Here is a 25,689-nt window from a genome sequence, read left to right on the forward strand (position 1 = left end):
TAAGTTTAATAGTAATCTAATTTTAATTAACACTGACTAATGGATTAAATTTAATTGACAAAGACAAACTACAGCGCGACGTTGAGTTCCATCACTCAATATCAAATGTCTTGAAAATTATGCGGAAAGTATAGAAAGAAGTGTCTTAACACTAGGTTATCTACATGCGGAATATAACGAAGAACCAAAAAAATAAGAAATTCATCAGTAGGTAGGTAGTTTGTAGATAAATATGATGGATTAATTTAAATAATAAGATTTTAAACAGATCTTCTTGATAGCGTTCTAGCCTACGCATTACTACTATTTTCATTATCTACAGTCGGTGAACACCACTTTAAATATTATAAATTACTAACCCTTAAGTGCACGAGGTGAGCACCGCAGGTACATGGGTCACATCACTAAAGATTAACCTAATTTACTCCTCTTTGACATTAAATTATCATTAAATTAAATAAAAAAAAAAAATCAATACTTGAAGTATTTATTCCGGGTTGTATAAGTAAGCAATAGTAAGTAAATTATATAATTATGTTTATAAGTATAAGGATTAATATCGATAAGGATTTATAAGAATATCTATGCAAAAAAATGCATTAATTATTACATACAACTGTTTTATAAAATAAATAAAATCTTATACTACTACTAGTATAGAATTTTTTGCAGCTTCACGCTGTATCCCGCAAGTATCAGGGTAGGCAGAGGGAACCTAATCATAAGAGACTCCGTTCCCTACTTTCCGGCGCTTAAGGCTTTGCGTGGTGAGTGGCGGAACTTAACGCCGCGCTTTAACCAGAGCGAAGATTTTAATTTCCCGAGTGGGAATTAAACCCACAACCGTCGCGTCTACAGTGACACGCTTGTACCACTGGGCCATGCCGGCCTCAAAGTATAGATTAGTTGTATAATATAAAAGAATGTTATAACCTTATATTGGAATATCAATAATATATTAACATTTGTTTATTTCTTTGTCTCATCCAAAACAATTCATCTTACTTTCGCAGCATTAAATGATACATGACCGCATAAATCTTCTTAAAAGATAAATTTACGTGCCATATGAACATTCTACGTCGATGTAACTTACAGTATGCTTATATAATATTTATGTTCTATTTCCTTTTTAGTGTCACGCTTTATCCCGCACACAGCAGGGCAGAAGGAATCTAGTGTTCAGACACTCTGTTCCCCATTTTTCGCCGAATTCAGGAGGCAATGCGTGTTGAGTGTTCCATTTTCAAGGGCTACATTTTTTTCCTTTTGAGGTACGGAACCTTAGAAAGTACTTAACTATATATAAGATAACCTTGTTGTTCGTCTGTCAAGGCATTTATCAAATTAATATCAAATATTTAGATCAAAAGTCCCTTAGAACGCAGAAAAAAGTCAAGCTTTTTAGTCAACGCAATCAAGAAATACGAGCATTTTTATGCACCGTTTTTGCTGCATTTTGTATGAAATTCACCGCGTAATAAAAACTGATGGGGTGCTTTCCGTAGACCTACAATTGTGAAATTTGGCAAGAACTGAGAACTTGCTATATAAACAAAGGAAATAATCCAAAACATAGGAATTTATATTAATCCTTTTCTCGAGTGTAATCAAATCGAATCTATAACAATCTAGTGTCTCAACATTAGGTTCCCTGACTGACTATATATATTTGCGAGACAATGATAAATTAGACTACTATAAAATAAAATAAATGCTGACTATGTTATAGTAAAGTAACGATATATTTACGTCAAACTAGAACTGCAGTACGTACTCGCTCCCTCCACTTTTCGGTCAGAGTAATTAATATTTTGGTAGCCCAATACAATCTGACTCGTGTCAAAGCCAGGTCAATTTCCAACACGAGGCAATCGAGAAAAGTAAAAAGTAAAATGGCCATTTAATTAAAAAAAATAAACGATTATATTTTTTTTCAATATTTACTCTATAGAGTCGCGAAATAGCAGGTTATGACTCACTGTTCGTGAAATATTATTACAAGAACACGTAAAATAAAATTTTAGTCAGAGGGAACCTGGGAACCTTGTGTAAAATTGGCTGTGAAAAATATTCTTTTTTTTTTCCTTGAGTGGGAATCGAACCCATAACCGTCGCATTTACAGTCGCATTCTTTTGCACCTGCGCCACGACGGCCTCGACGGATAGATAGATAAAATTTAGAAAAAAATATAAACAAATAGGTTTTATTTACTTTCATTTTATTTAACCATACAGTGTGAATTTCATACATACATATTCATTTCTTCGCTCGCTAACACAAAGTGTAAAATACGTATTATCTCAATTCAGACAGAAAGCGGAGATGAGCGCGGAGTGTGTTAACACTAAGCTATATACGTTATGCAGAAGCGGAAGAAAAAAAAAAGAAAATTTAATATTTAAATAAGTTGCCATTGAAAAGAAAATTAGTAAAAATCCTGCTTATAAATATAACGTAAATGAAAACTTCCTCTTGTATTGCAACTCGGATTTGCATAGAAATCGCTACTATTTTAGCGAATTAGAATTCGATTTGGTTGTATTCTGGTTCGAGTTATACCGCAGCGAGATTGCTGACGTCGTTAGCTTCAACAATATCTAACAATATTAAACTGATATAGTAATATCAGTCAGTTTTTGTTTTTGTTTTTCTTTATTTATTTAGAGAACATTCTGTTTTTCATTTTCCGCTCAAATTCAACACATTGGATGTTGTTATATTCCCTGAGTGGAAATCGAACCCCGAACTATTGTTTGTATATCAGGAAATTTGAATATTAATATTCCTCTAAAGAAGACAAAACCTGCAGGCGTATATGGTGAGACACATACAGCGTTATTATAATCTATATATATAAAAGGACTTGTCCTCACTGACTGAGGTAAGACGCACGCACAGCCGTAACCGCTGTGCGTAGAAACGTGAAATTTGGACAGATGTTTACTTTCGTAATCTGGACATCCACTAAGAAGGGATTTTGAAAAATTTTAACCCTAAAGGGGTAAAATAAGGGTTCAAAGTTTGTATAGAAAAAAAATTAAATCGGCACCGATTTTATAAAATTTGAAATTTAGATTTTTAAAAGTATTTAATTGAACACGTTTTTCATCGTTTTCGAGAATTCTCCCCCTAAGGGTTCAAATAAGGGGTTGAAAGTTTGTATGGAAAAATCTTTAAATCGCCACCGATTTTTATAAAATTTGAAATTTAGACTCTTAAAAATATTTCATTGAACACATGTTTCGTGGTTTATTAGAATTCACTCCTAAATAAGCAAGCGAAGTTGCGCGCGTCCGCTAGTATATTATACTTTGAAATATAATTGTAGTCTAAAATTAAGGTTCATACTAAAGAAATAGATGTAACATAACAAACTCGCTGGCAAGGCAAAGCATCGGCGCACTTACCCGGGGCAGTTTGTGTTGAAGCTTGTACGGAGCACTTATTTATGCGACAGTGTACGAGCACGATGTAAACATTTAAAATGTTTGTTCTGTCTAATACTGTGTTATAATTTGATAGAGATTTAAATAAAAAAATACTTCAAAAATTAATAACCAAAGAATATTTACGTTTTATTTAAAATGAGCGTCACGCTGTATCTGCAGGGTAGGCAGAAGGAAACTAGTGTTAAGACACTCCGTTCCGCATTTTCCGGAAGTCTTTTTTCTGGAAGCAGAAATTCTGGAAGCATTGCGTGTTGAGTGGCGTAACTCAACGCCGCGCTTTCCCTCGACACCAGAGCAAAAAAAACTAAATCGTAAAACGAATGGTTTTACAAAATACAAAGAAAGAAATGGCCATTCTAAAGCAATGTTTACCAGAAACGAAACAGTAGACTGCACTTTCATTTGACGACCGCCAAGCAAAGTGGTTGGAGCACCTACTGCTGACCGTTTCCAGGATTTTTAAGTTTTTATTTATTTTTATACTCTGTTCACGTACAATTTCATTTAGCTTTTCTGAACAAATAAATTTTATTTATTTTAGTTTATATCTTCAAATGTAAAGTATTAAGTGAATCGCATCTCGCTTGAATTCATTTTGTGTACAATTTGAAAATTAAAAAAATATATATTCAACAATTAATTAATTTATTTTATTGCAAAGCTTTAAATATTCGGTGGAAACTGGGAAACGGAAGTATCTTAAGTAACCAGATTGCCTCTGCCTACTCTTCCAGGTGCGGGATACAGCGTGAACCTAAAAAAAATTAAACGTTACTATAGAGCGTGATAACAATATCATATATATGTGTATATATCATATTTACATTTGGACAATTTCCAAAAAACTGCGATAGGCTTAAATCCTGTTGCGAATAAAATCATTTTTCAATAGTTTACACAACAGGAGCCTAGCTTTTTAAAAGTAATAAATAGGGAGTAAAATAATAAAGAGGGAAACATCACAATTAATATTATGGCATACAACTCGTCACTTTCACTATAAACAGTATTCTACACGTGTCCTAATGAATCTTGGTTTGGTAAAGAGTCACGGCACTACACATATCTCGAGTGGCTACTGTCGACTCGCCACACGCTCGTGGAACAAATGAGAGAGCCTGTCAAGAGCGCCTTGAAAGGAAACATCCGACTATGCAACCTAACTTATCCCGCCTTTTGACCTGTTATTCAACAATAGATAAACAAGCATTTACATTTTTTGAAAACGAAATACCATTATAGAATATATTTGTATTTCTATTAAAATACTGTGAACATTTTTAAAATATTTATTTATCCTTCATTGCATTCTCCAAAGGCGGGCTGAATGCTGAAAAGTATTTATTATTTACTAGCCAAATGGTATTTATAAATAACTATAAAATAAAATGATTATTTTTTTTGTTTTTCTTATTGGTTTGTTTATTATACATATTTTTGCTAAATTTTTCTCTCGATTTTTTTAAGTTTTAAAATTTCAGCAATTGTTAATATAGAAATATTTTTAAAAGTTATATTCTGATGTCTGTAGTTCCGTTTTCTGCCCTAATTTGAGACCCTGTGTATTGAGTTGCAGAACATAACGGTGCGCTCTACCACTGCGGAAAAATGAAAGTTATCGTCAGGATGACAAAGAAAATCAATCAGTCTATTCCACGAAAAAATAATACTATATAATATTTTAACACTGATAAGCCACTTTTAAGACGTACGTACCTGAATAAACGCGAGGGTTGAGATTCTGCTCAAAGAAACAAAAAGACCATACAATAAAATAACCATATAGCAAGATGAGACTAACTGTCCTTACATTCTGCCCAATTTTAAGACATTATGTGTTCAATATAAGCATTGCCATGGATAAAAATCCCACCTCCAGCCAGTGTATTTGTAATGAGACAATGACCAGCTCTATTATGTCTCTATTTCCTAACCCATTTAAATTTTGCATTAGAATTCGAAATAGGCCAATCGATACATGTAACTTAATAGATAAAGAATATGTGAGCGTACGAAACATTTTCTATTTAGTTTGAAAATCGGCAACTACACAGAAGAGTAAAAGATTTGAAAGCTTTAAAATGCTGGAATTAACAAATGTGAGCTGTAACGTTTGTAGAATAAAATTAAATACAAAAACACGTACTAGTTCCATTTATGTTAGTATTGTTTTTCACAATCCACCTAATATGGATATGGAATGAAAAGGCTTGATTTGTGAAATACAATATTCTATAAAAACATCTACTCGTACATATAAACTGAAGACGGAGCCGTAAAGTAGCCAAAGGAACTTTTGAAGTAAGAAAGTTAGATAGGTCATATTTCGACTCGTTCGACATGTCTTGTTGAGTGCTCTGGTGTTAAATTATGTGGAACATTCGGGGTGGAAATTGACCTTGATTGAGATTCAAATGAGAACATTGTGAGAAAAGTAAAACATAAAATATAAATTAAATAAACATAGTACTAAAATGACAATAATAATTTTATGACATTACAAAAAAATCTTGTAAAATACAAAAACTTGCAAAAACACAAGCTTTTGCAATTTTAGTAGAATTACCACCTATTCCTACCTTTGGTGACAGCTTCAATGACAAGAAGCACGGCATAAAAAGGTCATAAAGTCTTTGTAAACGAGGTTGGGGGACAAAATTAGTACATAATAAGTACACTTTTTTAATCATAAAAATATCTATCATTTTTATTCAGAAGCTGAACACGCTGTCTCTGGTCAAACCTGTAAGCTGCTTATTTTTTTTTTCTCATAATAATCCATACATCTGAGAAAATAAGATATTTCATATATTTCAATATAAAATCCGCAAACAACTCCTGTAATTTAGTCATAATAAAATCATAAAGTACAGTAAGAGAGGTTTAATGAACGTAATTAATATAATAAATTCAAGTTATTCCCGTGTTGTACCGTATCAAGGGATAAGGGCGGCGACAACTCTAAACTACTCTGACCCTCCTGGCGGGACCTCGCCGCTGCTGGTCTGATTAACTAAACTTTACGCTCGTCCACAGTTTCATAAATGCTACTCTAAAAGTTGGCAACTGTCTTAATGATACTGCTATACCATATCCTATTCATCCTCTGTTTTATATGCAAAGTATTATTGAACAATGTGATGTGCATAATATAAATATTTTTAAACATATTTGATTGTTTTTAATGTTTTCACATTTTAATATATCTTAAAAACACCACCACCATAATATGAAACACTAAATTGACACATCCGCCATGGTGGATTTCCAGCTCATTAAGTCAGCCTCGTCCTAATTTACTGGAGCAAATGTTTCCCAGTGCGTTTGTTGTTTGTGAATTCTAGTAGTGTATTGCCTCATCATTCACTTTTCTCCTATCTTCTACATTCTATAAGATAGGAGATTTATAATGTTTCTTAATCTTTTAAGAAACATTTAAAATCCCATTCAAAACGCTGTGAACGTAAAGGTCGCGATATAACCGTCGTAAATTTTAATATCGTCTATTACTTAACGTCCTAGGCAATATAGTAGTATAATATAGGGGCGAACTTGCACTCGCTTGTAAACTCCATAAGTACTGAATCAGAATATAACTTGCACCATAAAATTAATTGTATCTAGACAACTGAGCGCGCTTAGTGCGGAAAATGTTGCTACGGCCATTATTTGTTTTTCATGTTTCTAATTATATAATTAGTATTCAAAGCCTAATAGTGTGAATAGAATTATAAATTTTCTAGGTTTCTAATTCGCTAATTTAAGATTAATAGTAAATGTACGTACAATATTGAAAAACACTTTGTTGAGAATATAAAATTTATATGCTATAAAAGTAACTTGCTTTGAAAAGTAATTTATGAGCTTCATTCAATAAAGGAGTTCATTTGTAAGATTTAAGTAAAAGGAAGTTTTATTTAATAATACCTTTTATTTAGATTCACGTTTTATCACGCACATGACAGGGTAGATAGAGGGAACGTAGGAAACTAGTGTTAAGACACTCTAATTCCATTAGGACACTTTCGGTTTCCACTTTTCGCAAAATTCTAAAGGCATAGTATATCGAGTGATGGGACGAGCTTTACCTCGTACCAAAGCGAAGAAATGACAATATTAATAAATACCCCTCAATCCCCCCGACTGGGATTTAAACCCACAACCGTCACATTCACACGCTTGTTAATCTACACCACGACGACCTTTATAATCTAAATGTTCAATACTATAATGTGCACCAGATTCTACCATTTTCTCGAAAGCAAAAATAAATTTCCCATTACTCTTCCGTCTCGTTTGTATTAAGTTGAATCTTTTATAAAGACGAGGCGTGTCCCGCAGTCCCGCTGTCCCGCTAGCGCCCACCTAATGATGATATACTAGTGAGAGATCCCGCGGGCGGCGTAATTTTCCCTTAGCCCGGCCACACACTGTTGTCCGAGCCAAAGTGAAAACAAACTAAGAACTGCTGCGTTTAATCATTCATTCCAGGGAGCTGAGCGAGCTCTCATTTAGATTTATTTCTCAGTTTGTCGGTCAAGCCCTGTAAATAATGTCTCTGTTTCTGCGGCCTTAATGCCGACTTAATATTCTGATTGCTTTTGTTATTGTTTTTACAATTGTCGACGAAAAAGTAACTTTATATCTTGCTAATTTTGTTAATATTTTTAGGATTGTCCGTTTGTTACCACCTCGAGATCACGTGGTGGTATTAAGCTGAAATTAATATTAAATATTCAAGTCTATAGGCCCTTAAAGCACAATATATCGAGTTTCTAAGTCACTCAATGAAAACCTGTACGCAAACGACCTGGACCTACAGTTATAAAGTTTGGCATGAAATGAGAACTTACAATACAAATAGAGGAAAAAATCCGAAAAATGAAAATTTATAAGTACTTCATCTATATATATCAAATCGAAAGGTCACTCACTCATCACGAAATCTCAGAAACTACAAGTGCTAGGAATCTCAAATTTTGCATAGGAGTTACTTATAGGACGTAGGTGCTCGCTAAGACATTTCATACAAACTTTCAACCCCAAAAACAACCCCTTAGAAGTCGAATATTGCAAATTCCCGTCTTAGCGAGTACCTACGTCCTATAAGTAACTCCTATGCAAAATTTGAGATTCCTACCACATGTAGTTTCTGAGATTTCGTGATGAGTGAGTGACCTTTCGATTTTATATATATAGATAAGTTCATAAACTTATATTTCTCAATTTTTATAAGTTGTCCTTCCATTGATCTGCATTTCATCCTGAAATTTTTTACGGAAGCCTCGGTAGGCGAGTCCGACTCGCGTTTAACCGTTTTTATGTTTCAATAAACTAACATAGAAATTCTTGAATTCGTAAAATGAAGGTTTTCTTCAAATTGCGAAAAACTCCCGCAGAATCATATTCGCAAAGTTACGAAACGTGAGGTGCTGCAATATGTAAAAATTTGTGAAAAGAAAAGCGCAACTCCGTTGCAACAGCGACGTGCGGTCCCCGCTCCTGTTACATCGCTATATTTATTCATAGACTACAGTCATTTTTATTAAACGGTATTAGTATTTATAATAATTTGAGGTTTATTATACAATTGTTCTAATATTCATTTTATTTTGTTTTTAAAAAAATACGATAGATTTTTTGTAAATAGCTCATATAAGAAAACAAGCTTTTATAAATTATTTTAAATACCATTTTTTAAATAAAAAAGGCAAGGTAAACTTGCGTATCTGATGGTAAGTGGTCACCGCCGCCCACGGCCCCGTGTAGCACCAGAGGAGCTACAGGTGCGTTGTCGGCCTTTGGGGTGGGGTGGACGCGCGTTTTGAAGGAACCCAAGTCGTATCGATCTGGAAACACTGCCGTAAGGTAGGCCGTTCAACAAATGCGTGACGGTTTTTTGACGTGACCCCCGACGAAAACAGTAAACAGACCAAATCGTGGATCAAATCCCGCCAAATTTGGAGACACTACGTGTTACATGGCAGAACTTCACGCCGCGCTTTGGCTCCACGTCAGAGCAAAAAATGAAAATATGAAATATTATTTCACTAAATAATATTGTCCACGACCTGTCGCTTTTACAATAATTGGATAATTATTGATTACTATGTGATAATTATTAGTTATTTATATTGAATATAATAGCTTTTCAGTATTTAGCAATTATATCTCATTCAAAATGGTTATTTATATGAATAAAATAGCTAAACATAGGTAAATTTCAAATTTATTTACAACTATAAGATGGTTATATTATATGCAATGAATACGTTAGAAGTTAGATTTTTTTTGTGAATAGTTGGTCATTAGAAATTTAAATTCCCGGGTATTCCAAAATAGTCAGCCATGTATTATTTGTTACATTGTTCTATTCTGTGACATTGTAAACAGCATATAAATTCAAGTGGACAAGCTTACTATTTGAAACGCGGCAAACGTTAAGCCCACGTTATATCTATACTAATGTTATAGATGGAGAGTTTGCTTGCTTGGACGCGATAAGCTCAGGAACTTTTGCTGGGAATGGAAAACATATTTTTATGTTGAACAGTCCCTCTATGAAATATTTCACTTTCTCGAGTGGGGATCGAACCCACAACCGTCGCGTTACAGTCATACCCTTGCCGCTGCGCCACGACGGCCTTTTAATTAATCTTAAATTATCGAATTAAATCAAAAAAATCCTGCAAAAAATAATAATTTTATTGAAATTATTAGACTTGGAATACTAATTAAATAATTAGAAACATGTAAAACAAATAATGGCCGTAGCAACATTTGCCGCACTAAGCGCGCTCAGTTGTCTAGATACAATTAATTTTATGGTGCAAGTTATATTCTGCTTCAGTACTTATGGAGTTTACAAGCGAGTGCAAGTTCGCCCCTATATTATACTACTATACTCGTATTGCCTAGGACGTTAAGTAATAGACGATATTAAAATTTACGACGGTTATATCGCGACCTTTACGTTCACAGCGTTTTGAATGGAATTCATAATGTTTCTTAAAAGATTAAGAAATATTATAAATCTCCTATCTTATATAATGTAAAAAATATAAGATAGGAGAAAAGTGAATCATGAAGCAATACACTACTAGGTTTCACAAATAACAAACACAATGGGAAACATTTTCTTCAATAAATTACGACGAATACATTTTCTTCAATAGTTACTGACTTAAAAAGTTGGAAATCCACAGTAGCAGATGTATCAATTTAGTATTTCATAAATTATTATTAGTGCCTTTAAGAGATATTAAAATGTGAAAACATAAAAAACAATCAAATATGTTTAAGAATATTTATATTATGCACATTACATTGTTCAATAATACTTTGCATATAAAGCGGATAATGGGATATGGTATAGCAGTATCATTAAGACAGTTGCCAACTTTTAGAGTAGCATTTATGAAAATGTGGACGAGCGTAAAGTTTAGTTAATCAGACCAGCAGCGGCGAGGTCCCGCCAGGAGGGTCAGAGTAGTTTAGAGTTGTCGCCGCCCTTATCCCTTGATACGGGACAACACGGGAATAACTTGAATTTATTATATTAATTACATTCATTAAACCTCTCTTACTATACTTTATGCTTTTATTACGACTAAATTACAGGACCTACAATATTTGCGGATTTTATATTGAAATATATGGAATGTCTTATTTCATGAGATATATGGATAGGCATAACTTAACTATTAAAAATTGAAGAACTATATCTACAACCATCAACTTATCCTTATAATTTGACAGTATATATTCCTATAATATTTTTAAAAATGTCACATTACTCCTAATCTTTGAGGAGTTGAGTCTTCTGCATGATTTCCATCGTCAGATCCTTACTTAGTAGTAACGGGCCATCAAAAAAGTAAAACTCTTTCAAATGAAAAAAGAATTTTCGAAATCGTTACCTCTTCCTTTTTAAAAAAGAAGTCAGTTAAAAATATATATTATACTACATTTAGCAACATTGTAAACATCGTTGCATATGCGAGACGCGTATGTTATCTTTGATTGAAGCCGTGGGTCGTAGGGCAGGGCAGGCAGGTCCTCCCGACCCGGCTTAATTAGCCCGAAGCGAATATTAAATGTTGGTAAATATACGTATTTGTCGAGTATTACCCGTGTGTACTACGTTACGTAGGAATATTATTTGCTATTAAATTATTCACGCAATTCAGCACTATACAGTTCTATAAAATGACACTTGTTTTATTTAGCAATTTGCACCTTACGCTTCTGGTGAACATCCTAATTTTAATTAATTTATTTTTGGCGAATTGATTTATAAACAATTTGAGACTAGCTATACAGCTCTATCTAAAAAATGTCTATAGTTTAACACGGTAGAATTTTCTAGTCTCTTTTCTACACTAGTCTAAAAGTAATTCTTTCGCAGAAAGCGGAGAATAAAGTGTCTTGTCATTAAGTTCTTTCTGCCTGCCCACCCTTATACGCTGAGTAAAGCATAAAGGTAAAAAACATAAGAAGACTTTTAAAAATAATTTCGCAAATTTATTCTGTTACACGGTAATTGCCTTTCGGATTCGGTGAAAGAAATAAAATGTTTCGATGGAAATATTCGAAATTTCAATTATCGAAAGGAATTACTCACAAAAGCAATCAGAGCAACTGTCCGGGCAAAACTTATTTAGAACTAGTCATTAAACTTACTTTTTCTTTTGTATTAAATTCTATCTGGTAATGGCAACTGTAAGAATGTACTTTATGAGCTATAAGTACGTAACTTAACTTAACTTCACGCTTTATCCCTAGGGGGTTAGCCAGAGAGAACGGAGCTCCAAACGCTAAGGTCTCTACATACCTCTTTCCCCTCGTCCACGGTCACCAACCTCTTCATACATGCCCTTTGGGGGGTCCTCATGTGTTACGTGACTATGGTTCATCATATATTAGTAAATAATTATACTATTACATTTTAATAATTAACCCTTAACTGCTCGCACGAAGAAAATCGCTTAACTGCTCGCACGGGGTCCGTGGTGACCCCAATTTGTATGGATAAAATTTGATGATTCCTTTTTTTTAATGAAACAAGCGAATAGTAATTATGAAAGTACTTTATTTAATCTATAAGACATACAAACCACAACTTAAAATAAAATCTTCTAAGGCATAAAAATAACTAAAATATAAACTTCTACAATAAGGAACATTTTTGGCACAACATGAGATCATGCATTAAAATTTCATGAATATTTAGGATCTATGGCAATCATCGTTATTGCAGTTTTGGTAGTAAACAATGAAGTACTCATTACACAAAAACTTTTTGCCTTAACTGCATTTTGTGGATACTTTTCAGTCACTCTTTTTCATGCACCGCACCGCCCACGCCCACGCCCAGCACCGCCCACGTTTAGTGGTAGGTGGAGCAGGTGGAGTTTCCAAACCATGTACTTCCAATAGCCGCGTGGTTCGACGTTTTTCATGACTTTCAACAAGTTCCGTTGCAAGTTGTCGCAAGAATGTTTGATAACTGAGGAATAAAAAAAGACCTATGTAAATAACATATTTATACGAAAAATACAAAAAAAAAAATTCTAAACCAGTAAAACGATAGAAATTATCATTCACTATAATATTTCATTCAAAGTTATATCAATATCTAATTAAAAACAATAGAATATAAAAACCTTACCTTTCTCAAAAAAGTTACGTAAGTACTCGCACGGGGTCACGGCTCAAGAGAGCAGAGGCTTAGCCTTCACCTGCAGCGGCCTAAACGGTACTAAAATATGTTCTTTAGCGCATATTAAGAAGCTAGCGGGCGCGCGGGGAGGTTCCAACCGTTGCAAGTGCATTTTTTCGATATGCGAAAGTGCTTTGACCCCATGCGAGCAGTTAAGGGTTAATTAATTAAAGTAATATTAATTTGATTGATGACTACTAAAGTGCTACAATGGAACGTCGATATATTTGTGTTCGATAAAATATTAGAATATCAAATATTAATAAACTTATTATAGGTATACAGTTCGTTGGGAAAATTCCACTTTGAAACATTTGTTCTAATAAAAGCAAAACACTAAGTTTGTTAAAGCTGTTGGCGCTTACTCTATTAAATTATCCATCATTCTTCTATATATAGTTATACTAGCGGACGCGCCCAGCTTCGCTTGCGTATTTAGGGGTGAATTCTAATATACCATGAAACATGTTAAATACTTTTTATAGTCTGAATTTCAAATTTTATAAAAATTGGTCCCGATTTAAAAAAAATCTATACATACTTTCAACCTTATTTGCACCCTTAGGGGAAGAATTCTAGAAAACCATGAAACATGTGTTCAATTAAATACTTTTAAGAGTCTGAATTTCGAATTTTATAAGAATCGGTGCCGATTTATTTTTTTTTTCCATACAAACTTTCATCTCCCTATTTGCACCCTTAGAGGGAGAATTCTTGAAAACGATGAAACACGTATTCAATTAAATACTTTTAAAAATCTACATTTCAAATTTTATAAGAATCGGTGCCGATTTAATTTTTTTTCCATACAAACTTTCAACCCCTATATCACCCCTTTAGGGTTAAAATTTTTCAAAATCCCTTCTTAGTGGATGTCCAGATTACAAAAGTAAACATCTGTCCAAATTTCATGTTTCTACGCACAGCGGTTACGGCTGTGCGTACGTCTTACCTCAGTCAGTGAGGACAAGTCCTTTTATATTTTTTATATAGATACTTAATTTTAGGACAGTCCTGGCCCAACAGCAACTTAAGAAGATTATTTTTAATATATATAATTTTTCTAAAATTATAATTCTATAAAATATTTTTTCTCCAGAAGGGACATTTTATAGAATAATAAGATAATACGAAACTGTCATAGATGATATTATTAATTGAAGGCCAAAGGTCACCTCACTACGACTTCCCCAAAGATATTTTCTTTTAAGTCTAAAAGTTTCGTATGAAAATATATTTTTATACAATATATCCTACTCGAGGAATATTTAATATTTTAATTTCCTTGCTCTGGTAACGATTAAAGCACGGCGTTGAGCTCTGTCACTCAACACGTAATGGCTTGAGGATTTGGCAGTGTGGGGAACGGAAGTGTCTTAATGGGAACGAAATGTCTTATTACTACTACAGGCTAAAAATAGTATAAAGTGACGTAAAGTTACGCAAAGCCGATAATTATTTTATATTTATCGAATGACGACTTTGCTTCGACGGTCATCGTGTAACTGAAAGAAGATGATATACTTTTAGCTTCATATTTGACCGTTTAGTTAGGGAAACCAATGTCACGTTTTATCTAGGCAGAAAATGAAAATTAATTTATACCCTTATTGGGGATTGAAGCCACTATAATCGCATATTACAAACAAATCCTTTTTGATGCAAGCCCATAACTATCGCGTGCAGTTTGAAATATCATGAATGCGCAATGACAGAGTCATTAAACTATTGTACGAAACAATCGATGTTATCTTTATATTTTTTTTCATTGTGTGAACCAAAATGGAGTAGAATTTCCAAAATTAGTTTTTGACACAGATACTACAACGAAATTTTATATTTCTGTTAGAAAATAAAAAAAAATCTATTCTTCCATATTTAATATTAGATATTATCGCTATATAACCAACCAGGAACGGAGTAATAATGAAAATTGTAGCAAAAATTATGAGAGTTTGAGAACTTTCGTTGTGTATTTCGTACTCTTTCTTAGTTACCTATTGCCATTTGAATCTTCATATCCTGAAAAAAGAAATAAAAAAGCTAAATTTTAACTTTTCAAATATAATTTACACGTCTGTTAGCTAGTTAAGGAAAACATAGTTACACATAAAGTTGTGTCATACAGTGCCACCTTTCGGTCTCTCCACAAACTTGCAACTAACTTCCCAATCTGATTTAAGGCTCCGTTGGGAAGACGTCGAACGTAGTGTAAGAATATTAGAGCCTTGATGTCAACCTATCTTAAAATTTTATTTTTTCAGCTACACGCCGTATCCTGCATATACCACAGATAGGTACGGGGGAATGTAGTGTCAAAACACTCTGTTGCCCACTTTCCGCTAAATTTGCGCGATATTTGCGTTGAGAGGCGAAACTGTCTGCTGCCAGAGCGAAGAACAAACAACAACAACAACAACATTATTGAATATTTCTTTCCCTCAAGTGGTAAAGCACAGGCTCTGCCAAAAAGCATATTACTCTGTTAAAGATTGTGTTCGCGATAAAGATGTTTGGAAATGAGTTGCTCTATTTCTAAGTTAAAATTGTTAATTGTAATTGTAATTTGTAACAAATATTGGCAGTTGAAAAGAGTGGCCATGAGTTTCTTTGCCTGTATCTTCTCATGAGCTCAACCATTTGAACGGGCTTTTTTCAAGTCAAAATTGCACATTTTTTTGGTTATTTTTAATTTGCATTTTTTTTCTACTTTATGACATGTCCAATTAAATGTTAAGCATTTTTATGGAATAAAGATATTTTGACTTTGACTTTGACTTTGAAGTGGGAATCGAACTCACAACCGTCGCGTTTAAAGTGACATACCTACTTGTGCCACTGTGCAACGACAAGATAAAACGATAGTTTTAGGTTTGTCATCCGCCCCGTTTGTCATCGACACTCTAACCTAGTGCTTCGATGTTGAACTGCTTGTTTTTTACGACCAGTTTGATTGGTGTCTCCAACGGATCCTGTCTCCTTGATTTTTTTAATTATTTTCTTCGCAATTGACGAAATTGTTTATTCAAAATTTTCAAACTGCGTCGCCAAGGTTTCATTATTTTTAAAATATTGTTGACTTGCACTTAAACGATTTTTTTATTATAATATTTCTGAATTATTTATACTTCCTTAATTAAATGCTCTCATTTAATATATAACATTTTTAAAGCACCATCCACTCGCACAAACTTTCGTCGCATACTTTATTAATGACTAAGCTAATTAGTATTCCGATCGCCATTTTTATTATGACGTTTTTAAACTCTCAACTAATATGGGGGCGGAATTTTAATATGAGTCATTGTGACTTATCGTTTTAATTTTATTATACACCCCTATTCCGCGAGTTCCCCTTCACTTTTATAATTGACCTTATCCTTTCTTTGAAATTTTCAAATAAATGTATGTATGTACATATTTGTTTATTGACTGTTCTGTTCTAAGAAATGTATAATATTTCTTTACTCGTCTTTTGTCGTTCTACAGGAGATACAAATATATGTCTATTTATAATATTTATCCTATTTATTATCATATTATCTTATTGTCATATTATTCATATTTTATTGTTTTTCTAATGTAGATATTGTATAAACAGCTTTCGCAAGGAAGCTTACGTAAGCACTTTAGGAAGACAGAAAAGTATAGTTAATATTTCTTTCAAATAATGGACTATAATCTTATAAACGTTTTATTTTTGTTTATAACTACATAGTAGACGCATCTTCATTACAGTGAACTTAATGATCATTTCCATTCTATTTTGCTTGTGCTTTTTTATCGAATCGGTAAGACTAAACATCTTTTTTAAATATTCGTTTCCACGAGTGAAAATTGTACTTCTAACCACCAAGTGCATGGTAAGACGCTGTTCCACTGCGCCACCATACCCACTATTTTCAAAAAAAATATTTACTAACCAAAGCTGAGCTGTACAACAGAAAAAGTTTCATTCAAATCCGTCCAGTAATTCAAAAGATGTGATTGCACAAACAGACAGACAGGTAAAAACACTAATTGTAGATTCGTGTTCTAATACTATTTTTTCATCACAATAAATGTTATTTTCTTTTCTTCTGAGTTATATCACTAAGTTCAGATGCATGCAGGTAAGTATAAAAATACATGGGTATATAACGAAATAATTTGGAAATAATATAAGTAGAAAAAAGATACATGTTTCATCATTTGAACGTCAAATAATTTACCACCGGTTCAATAAAGTTACTGCCTCAGAACTAACTGTCTTTCAATGAAATCAATAATTTACAGATTTAGACTTGCTTATTTGTGACAATGATATTATAAATAGACTCGAGTAACTGTCTCATTCCCAAAGCGTGATAACATTTATAAAATCATAATAGATTTTACACCATCAAAAAATAATTAGGTTATTTGGCCTTTGGAACTAAGGAATCTTTTCAAAGCAAAGATAAGCAATACCCCAAAGTATTATTCCATACCATACCATATGCCATAGTACTATGAAAGTAGATAAACTAAATACAGTTCGTCATCACAATCTTTTTGTATTACACACGTAAACAGTGTTAATTTATGGACATTTAAACAAGCCCGTAGTAAAACGCATTCGTTTGTTACTAAATAATTCTATTAATTCACTATACAAGCAAATACGATGAAAAATTAAGACAAGCTGCATAATTGAACCCACATGCATAATTTTCATGCAAAAAATACAAATTTGTGCAAAAAGCTGCGAGTATAGCGCATGCGTACGCGACGGCCGTTTAAATATAGCACGTCGCCAGATTCGCCGCCCTATTTTACTATATAACCGACTCGCAAACGACAAAATTTTAACCTCAAAGTTTTATCAATTAGTGTTTAATATAAAAGTGATTATAGTTAACGTGAAATTTATTATGCAGTGTTTAAAAGTGAAATGAGGATAATCCATTTGTTCGATTGCATCGCAACTGATTTCAATAATAATGAACAAACATAAAATGTACAGTACGCTGGTAATTTTATTATTGCTGTGGAAACAAGGTAAATGTATTTCGATTTAATTCATATTACAATTTTTTTATTTATGGAACCTGATGAGGGAGAGAACTGAAGAATGCTGGAAGTGTTGCGTGTTGAGTGGCGGAACTCAACACCGCTCTATGTCTCGATATTAGAGCGAAGAAATGAAAATATCAAATAACTACGAAAATATAAAATAACTAATGAAAATATTAATACTTTGATATATTAGGTTGTAAATTTGAATTTTGCACGTTTAATAAAAACTAAATACTTTTTAAAAGTTATTCTAAGCGATCTGCTCAGATACTTTAAATTGAAATAATCAAATAATATGGATTAACTATAAATAATGGTACTTTTAATTCGCATCAATTTTCTATTTCCTTTGTTGAAAACCTCGCACAGTATTCAAGTTTTTCATTTCAAGTTTTATTTTAAACATCTTGTATTTCGCTCACGTTTTACTGGCCATAAAAAACGTAGAACTACGGAAAATATGAATGAGAATTAGAACATTTCTAAGCGAAACTCTTATGGGTCGGACATTACGATAAACAACTATAAAAGCCGACATTGTTACTGAAACGATATTATACTGACGAGTTCAATATTGCTTTGAAACACTATAATTTTACCAAAAACCCCATAATGTGCTCGTTATACAAAAGTTATCGTTAGCTTCACGCTTTATCTCTCCTAGTACCTAGTGCCAAGACTCTCCGTTCCCAACTTTCCGTCGAATTCTGGAGGCATTGCGTGTAGAGTGGCGGATCCCAACGCCGCGCTTAGCCTCGACACCGGAGCGAAGAAATGAAAACATAAATTTAAATAAATATTTAATTTCCCCGAGTAAGGATCGAACCCACAGCCAGCCGAATTTACAGTCACCTTTCGCCCCTGCACCACGACTGACCTCAATTTAAATATTGCTTTGAAACGTACTATATTTTGTATCGAAAAACCCAATAATGTGCTCGTTATATTAAACTTAATTGAGTTTTTCACAAAGTTACTGGCGAATATGGATATAAAATACTAGCTTTTTCTATATTTATTTACCCGATGGAAACATTATTAAAGAGTGATGTAGGAAGCGTATCCGCGATGATCCAATGTTGATATCTTATACTATTTGTAATTTACTTTTTATCATTTTGTTTGAAATCCACGAGATTTCAAACCAATATTGCAAACTCGTGTTTCAGAAATATGAAATTTTAAATGCAAAGATATATGTAAAATGCATGTTATCCATAAAACCTTATGGTATCTTTATTATTATTTTTTTAGCTTCACGCTATATCTAAATCTCAACGGGCAATATATAGAAGTCGACAATCTTAAGTTTGAAGGGGGGGGGAACTCATTTTGTATGAAATTAACTAAAAAATATAAGTTTGTAATGCCTGTTTACTGAAAGTTTGCACGTCTTGCCAAATTTCATAATACAATTTGTAGGTCCACGGGAAGTACTTACCATATCGTGTATATATTTGTACTTACCTTATTGCATCTTGACAGTCAGACAGGTGGACAGAGAAACAGACAGGTGGACAATTAATAGATAGAACCTAAAAGAGTTCTGCTCGTTTTAGAATATTAAAAAAAAATATTGAATCACTATTATGGAAATATACACTATTTCTTGTTTATTTTTATTTGCATTCAATACTAAAACAACTTTTGATATAAAATAAACCCTATATTTCAGATTTGGCGGAGTGCGTTCGTATTTTAGAGCTCCGTGTGCCAGGCCACGCTGTGGAAGGAGGGCAAGCCTTGTTAGGATGTCAATTTGATCTAGAAAATGATCCTTTGTATTCAGTCAAGTGGTACAAAGATGATCGGGAATTTTATCGCTACGTCCCTTCAAATAGTGAGCAGACGAGCTACTTTCCCGCACCTGGAGTAATTGTTAATGTAAGTTTATTTTTGGATATAAGTAGAGTATATTTTAAAGTTCTCATTTCTCATTTGGATGGAAATTTAATATAAAGGGAATACTTTTTTTAATGAAAAGTTTACAGTCTTTATTATGATTAAATTTGTTAAATAATTGAGTGAGTAGAAAATCATCTAGACGCTTCGTTACGAATCTATCTCAATCTTAACTTCACCAACGCGACACGGTCTGACTGTAACGCGATGGTTGTGGGTTCGATTCCCACTCGTGGACGTATAGAGTAGGTGGATTATATTAAGGTTATTTAATATTTGATTTACCCCTAGAAGATAATTAAATTCCACCATAATTCGGTGGAAAGGGAGAGAGTAAGAGTGTCTCAACACTATGTTCTCAAATTTCCTCTGCTCACCTTACTACGTGCAGCATGCAGGGTGAAGCTAAAAAATACAAAAATATACCTTTGGTGACAATTTAAACTATAAATCTTTATGTGACTATAAATCTTTATGTGACACTTGTCAATTTGATCAAAATTTGGTATCCCCATGTCGCATTAGGGGACTGACATCAGCTTGATCGCATGTCATCGGGATTTATTAGAGGTCACGGGAAGATCTAAATATTTAATATCTAATATTAAGTGTATTTTTCTGTTATAATACTTACGCAAAGCTTAAAAAAAACAACACCCGGGTATCAAAAATCCAAAGTTAAAAAAAGCTTATTGTAATATTAGCATGTAAATTCATGAAATTAATTAGTAAGACTCTACGAAATCAAACTTAACTCTTATAGAATCATTTTGTTGTCCATCTGCCGTCAAGTAAATGTCACGCTGATATTGTTATCAATTTTTATAAGTTAACCTTATGTGGACCTATTATTCTGAAATTAGTAGGTAAGGTTAGGTAACAAGTGACATTTGACCGGTTCTTCTATCATAAGCATGGGTTCGGTTCCCACTCGAACAAATTTGAAAATGGGGAACAGCTTTAATTAACATCAGATACCCTGCATGCGGGATAAGGCGTAAAGCTGAGAAAAAATTACATAATTAAAATTATACACAACTTTAAAAAGGAAACAGCTTATTACAAAGCCTGACTTACTATCGCCTTACTGAGATAGCAGTAAGTTACTTGTTTAAAATTCGTGTATAACGTTTCTTTGAGTAAAGTTCTCACATCGGCTGTCATGAATATGAGAGCGCATCGTATTTAGTAAACTGTTTAAATATAACACGCTCTTAATGAAGTTCTCAAACTTAACAGTTAGTTCTTCAAAATATACTGTAAATTCGAGAGCATAGTAAATAAGTTTTAAGCTCTTCAAACTAATTTTAACAATGACCGGGCAAGTTTGTACAAGTATTTTGGAAATCCTACAAGAACATTTTATAATATATATTTTTTTATATTATAATACCTTATAGAGGCTAGTCGTGGCGCAAGGCTAGAAACGCAATATGTAGTGGGTTTGATTCCTCGATGAAATAAAATATTTGATATATTCATTTCCTTGCTCTGGTCATGAGGATAAATAAAATAAAAAACGAATTTAATACCTACGCGAAAAAGTCCTTTAAAAATGATGTGTTTTTTTTAATTCAATGAAATCTATAACTTTGTATTTCACGAGACCCTCGAAGTTAGTTTCAGTTATTTATAATAGATGAATAGCAATGAAACCCAAAAGTTTATAAAGGCGGTATTACTCAAATCAGAGAGAACAGAGGCCTAAAAAGTTTTAAGATAAATCAATTGATTACCATACCCCCAATTAGAATTTGTAAGTAAATGAAAACACATTCAAGTTGTAACCACAATTTTATTTATTTTATTGGCTCGTAATGAAAGAAAGATTGTGGAATTTTAATTATTCTTTTGTTAATAAGTCTAATAAATCTCCCTCTCTCTCTCTCTCCCTATTTCTTTATATTTTCATTTTCTCGCCCTGGTAACGGCGTTAAGTTACGTGTAATGTCTTCAGAATTCAGAAAGTGGGTACAGAAGTACCTTAATGGGAACGGAGTGTCTATACAAGGTACCCAGGTTCCCTCAGCCTATATTGCTTTACCACCTTATTTATCTTCGATTGAAAGTCCCATGAATATCAGTTAAGCTGTTCTGTTGAACTAATATGCAAAACTCAACGCGAACAAACATACAGATAGGGCAAATAACTATATTATGCACTTGGAAACACATAATTATTTTGAAGAGACACTTCAATTTTATTTATACAAATAAATAATTTCAAAGTGTCTGTATAGAAAATATATATGCAAACGTAACATTTTATTAAAAAGTGAAGCGAAACTCAATCAATAAAATTATTTGCCAGAAGTAATTTATTTAATTAGTACCAAACCATCTAGTTTATACGCAAGAATCTATGTACTGGAACTGTAAATGCGACAATTCGTGTCTTAATGGGAACGTAGTGTCTTGACACTAGGTTCTCAGGGTCCCTCTGCATGAAGCTAAAAAAATATACACTCAACGTGCAATGTCTCAAAAGTTCAACTAAAAGTGGGGAACGTAGTGTTTTAACACACTTAGATTACCTTACCTTACTATATACGGGATACAGAGAGAAGCTATAAAGAAATAACAAATCTATTATATTATGTGTTTATAGGTGGCCCGATCGTCAAGCACAGTAGTAGCTCTAGAACATCTCACAAAGGACTCAGGTGGCCGCTATCGCTGCGAAGTGTCGGGCGAAGCGCCCTACTTCGCCACCGCGTCCGATTCTAAGGAAGTTAAAATATATCGTAAGTGATCAAATTTATTATAAGAAATCCTGGAAAATATTACAATATGGGTTTTTAGTTGTTATTAGTCTAAATTTCCCCCCTTTTTTGCAAATTTAATATCGAATGTCGCTTTCTCTAATGCTTTTGAATTTTTCACCTTTCAGTTCTACCAAACAAAAGTCCACGTATAACTGAAGTTCAGACCGAATATGAAGAAGGAGATCGGCTAAGAGTTAATTGTACCTCAGCCAGATCAAGGCCGCGTGCTCATTTAAAGTGGTTAGTCAATAATCAGTCGGTACCAGAAAATTATATAAAAGGACCCTGGGAATGGAAGTCCAGGGAACGACCTGACGCCCGCGTTACTACTTCAGAATTAGATTTTGTATTGATGCCTTATCACTTCGTTGAAGGCGTGTTAAGTATAGAAGTAAGTTAAACGATATATTAAGCCATTATTTTCATAACTATTCTCATGGTATTATTTTAATATTCACGCAATAGTTTTAGGTTCAATTCCTGAAAGGGACAGAAAGAGAACAAGCGAATACTAACTTATCATTTAGTTATCTTTGCCATGTGAGGATGCATGCATGCATGCATGTGAGGATGCATGAAGATAAAAAAACATTGCGGTGTGCACATTTAACGTGCTTTCTACATTTTTTATTTTGAAATTTTAAACTGAATTTACAGTATTCTTGTTAGACGTCTAATCTTAAAAATAACATAAGTTCCTTAACTTATAATTATGATAATTTTACAATTAGACGTTAATACCTTTATTAACTCGAAAAAAGAACAAAGTAATAAAGAAAACTTATGCGGGTGTAAATTTACTTACATCCATAGTTCCTCCTAATCCAAAGTAATCGATTCAAAACTTATGTATATCTAAAATACAAATCTTTATCAATTTCAGTGCCAAGTGACCCTCGCGCCGTTATATCATGATAAAGTAGTTCACCATATACTAAAAAGCGATCCCACACCGGTAAATGAAGGTCCGGACATCACACCAGAAATATATGCAGCATCAGTGTTCGTTAAAGATAGCTTAGTTCCTGAAGCAAAATCACAAAATGACAATAGCTTGGAAGGTCTGTATATAATTCATATATGTTATTGTACGTGGATTACATGAGTCTAATAATCAATTATATGCCTTATGTACTTGAGGCCAGTCGTGGTGCAGGGGCACAAGCGTGTGACTGTAAACGAGACTGGTTGTGGAATCGATCCCCATCCCCGATTGCATTGATCCCTCGAGGAAATTAAATATTTAATAGTTTCATTTCTTCGCTCTGGTGTCGAGGCATAGCGCGGCGTTCCGCCACTCAACACATAATGCCTCCAGAATTCGGCGAAAAATTTGGAACGGAGTTTCTTAACACTAGGTTCCCTCTGCCTACCATGCTTTGTGCGGAGAAAAAGTACAAATGACATGTACATTACATACTAGTAATTACACAGGAATTTTACAGGACTTTTTTTAGGGGCTAAGACTGAGTTTAAGCTTAATTGGCTAAAAATCATAATACTAAATGTGATGCTTAAATTTGGCATAAAATAGCAACTCCATAACATGGAGTAATGCTGTAATTAATTTATGCGTAAAGATAAAGTATTGCATAATTATTTACTTAACAATTCTGTAATCCGTTTTCGTGGAATATGTCAAATTTATTTTTTAATTAAAACCAGGTCTTCCATTTATTTTAAATATACCTTCTTTAAAAATTCAATATATTAATGATAGCATTTATATCAATAATAGACATGCCAAAAATAACCTTCTGTCAAGACTCCGTTGTTCCGAGATGTTGCTTGTTGAGTGACGGAATTCAACGCCCTGTTTTGACATAAGAGAACGGAGATCAAACCCACGGCCATCATTATCTTTTACAGTAGTTAAAGCAAATGCCTTCAGAATTCGGCAGAAAGTGGAGAACGGAGTGTCTTAACACTAGACCCTCTGCCTACCTTGCTATGTGACAACACCAAATTCATTTTTATTTATTTATTTTGAAAGAAACAACTTATTATGAATGTATTTTGATTCTTATCCCTTTTTCTATTTCAGGTAACGAAGGGTCAAAACTTACACCGTGTGCTATATTACCGTCAATTTTTATTTTGCAATTAATTTAGTAAATTGCATTTATTTTTCATTTTAATTACTTATATGTAAGCATAAACTAATATTATATGAATCATGTACACCTAAGTATTAATAAAAAGCGTTCCATCTTGCATTATATTGTGATAGCAATTATTGTGTATACTAATTTAACTCCTTTTATATGAATCTAGTCTTCTAAGGACTTCGTTCTATTTAAAATCAATGTGAGATTGGAGTGAATTCTTTCCAAGCACTATTTTATTTATAATAAATATTAATAAAAGAGTTTTTTTTTTGTACAACCTTTATTATTTCTGACGAATAAAATAAATCAATGAGTAATCAATTTTCCATCCCGATCTCTGATATGACTTGGGCGCTTTCGGCATTTGCTGCTCCACCTTCTCCTTCGGTTGGGCAACCATTTTCTTTTTACAGCCCGTTTTGGTGACCATGTACCACTCCTCAGTTATACTCCTGCCTCCTATTTCCCTTGCCCTTGCCTTTCTAAGGCTTTTGTTCATTCGTGGGGGCAGGGTTCGCGGAGTGCATGAGTTACGAAAACGGGGAATGCAGGCTTTTCGCCGGTAGAAGCCAATCCTCAATAGCTTCTAGACCTGCGCTCGCCATGATGCTGACCTGGACCATGATGCTTCTTTCCAACTCATCCTGAACCCCTAACTGTGGGCCCGTAAAGGACTGACCCGCTGAGCAAGCGTGTATACAGC

General features: G+C 33.4%; 1 protein-coding gene across 1 annotated transcript; it reads left to right on the top strand.

The window, feature by feature from the left end:
• The first annotated feature begins 17,887 nt into the window (after window positions 1-17,887).
• On the top strand, window positions 17,888-25,256 carry LOC146528951 (uncharacterized). Its single transcript, XM_085203224.1, has 6 exons — window positions 17,888-18,193; window positions 19,887-20,095; window positions 22,722-22,857; window positions 23,004-23,269; window positions 23,762-23,939; window positions 24,923-25,256. Exons 1-6 carry the CDS (start codon window positions 18,136-18,138, stop codon window positions 24,988-24,990), a joined length of 915 nt encoding a protein of 304 aa, XP_085059350.1. The 5' UTR covers window positions 17,888-18,135; the 3' UTR covers window positions 24,991-25,256.
• Window positions 25,257-25,689: the final 433 nt, after the last annotated feature.

The sequence above is a fragment of the Heliconius melpomene genome, chromosome 19, assembly GCF_056956725.1.
Source record: "Heliconius melpomene rosina isolate 202511_hmr_F chromosome 19, ASM5695672v1, whole genome shotgun sequence".
Taxonomy (NCBI): domain Eukaryota; kingdom Metazoa; phylum Arthropoda; class Insecta; order Lepidoptera; family Nymphalidae; genus Heliconius; species Heliconius melpomene.

Excerpts from the sequence above, each read along its gene's own strand:
- LOC146528951 (XM_085203224.1), top strand. The coding sequence starts at position 18,136 with ATGAACAAACATAAAATGTACAGTACGCTGGTAATTTTATTATTGCTG. Across the intron at positions 18,194-19,886 it reads ATTATTGCTGTGGAAACAAG|ATTTGGCGGAGTGCGTTCGT; the intron begins GTAAATGTATTT and ends CCTATATTTCAG. Across the intron at positions 23,940-24,922 it reads AAATGACAATAGCTTGGAAG|GTAACGAAGGGTCAAAACTT; the intron begins GTCTGTATATAA and ends TTTCTATTTCAG.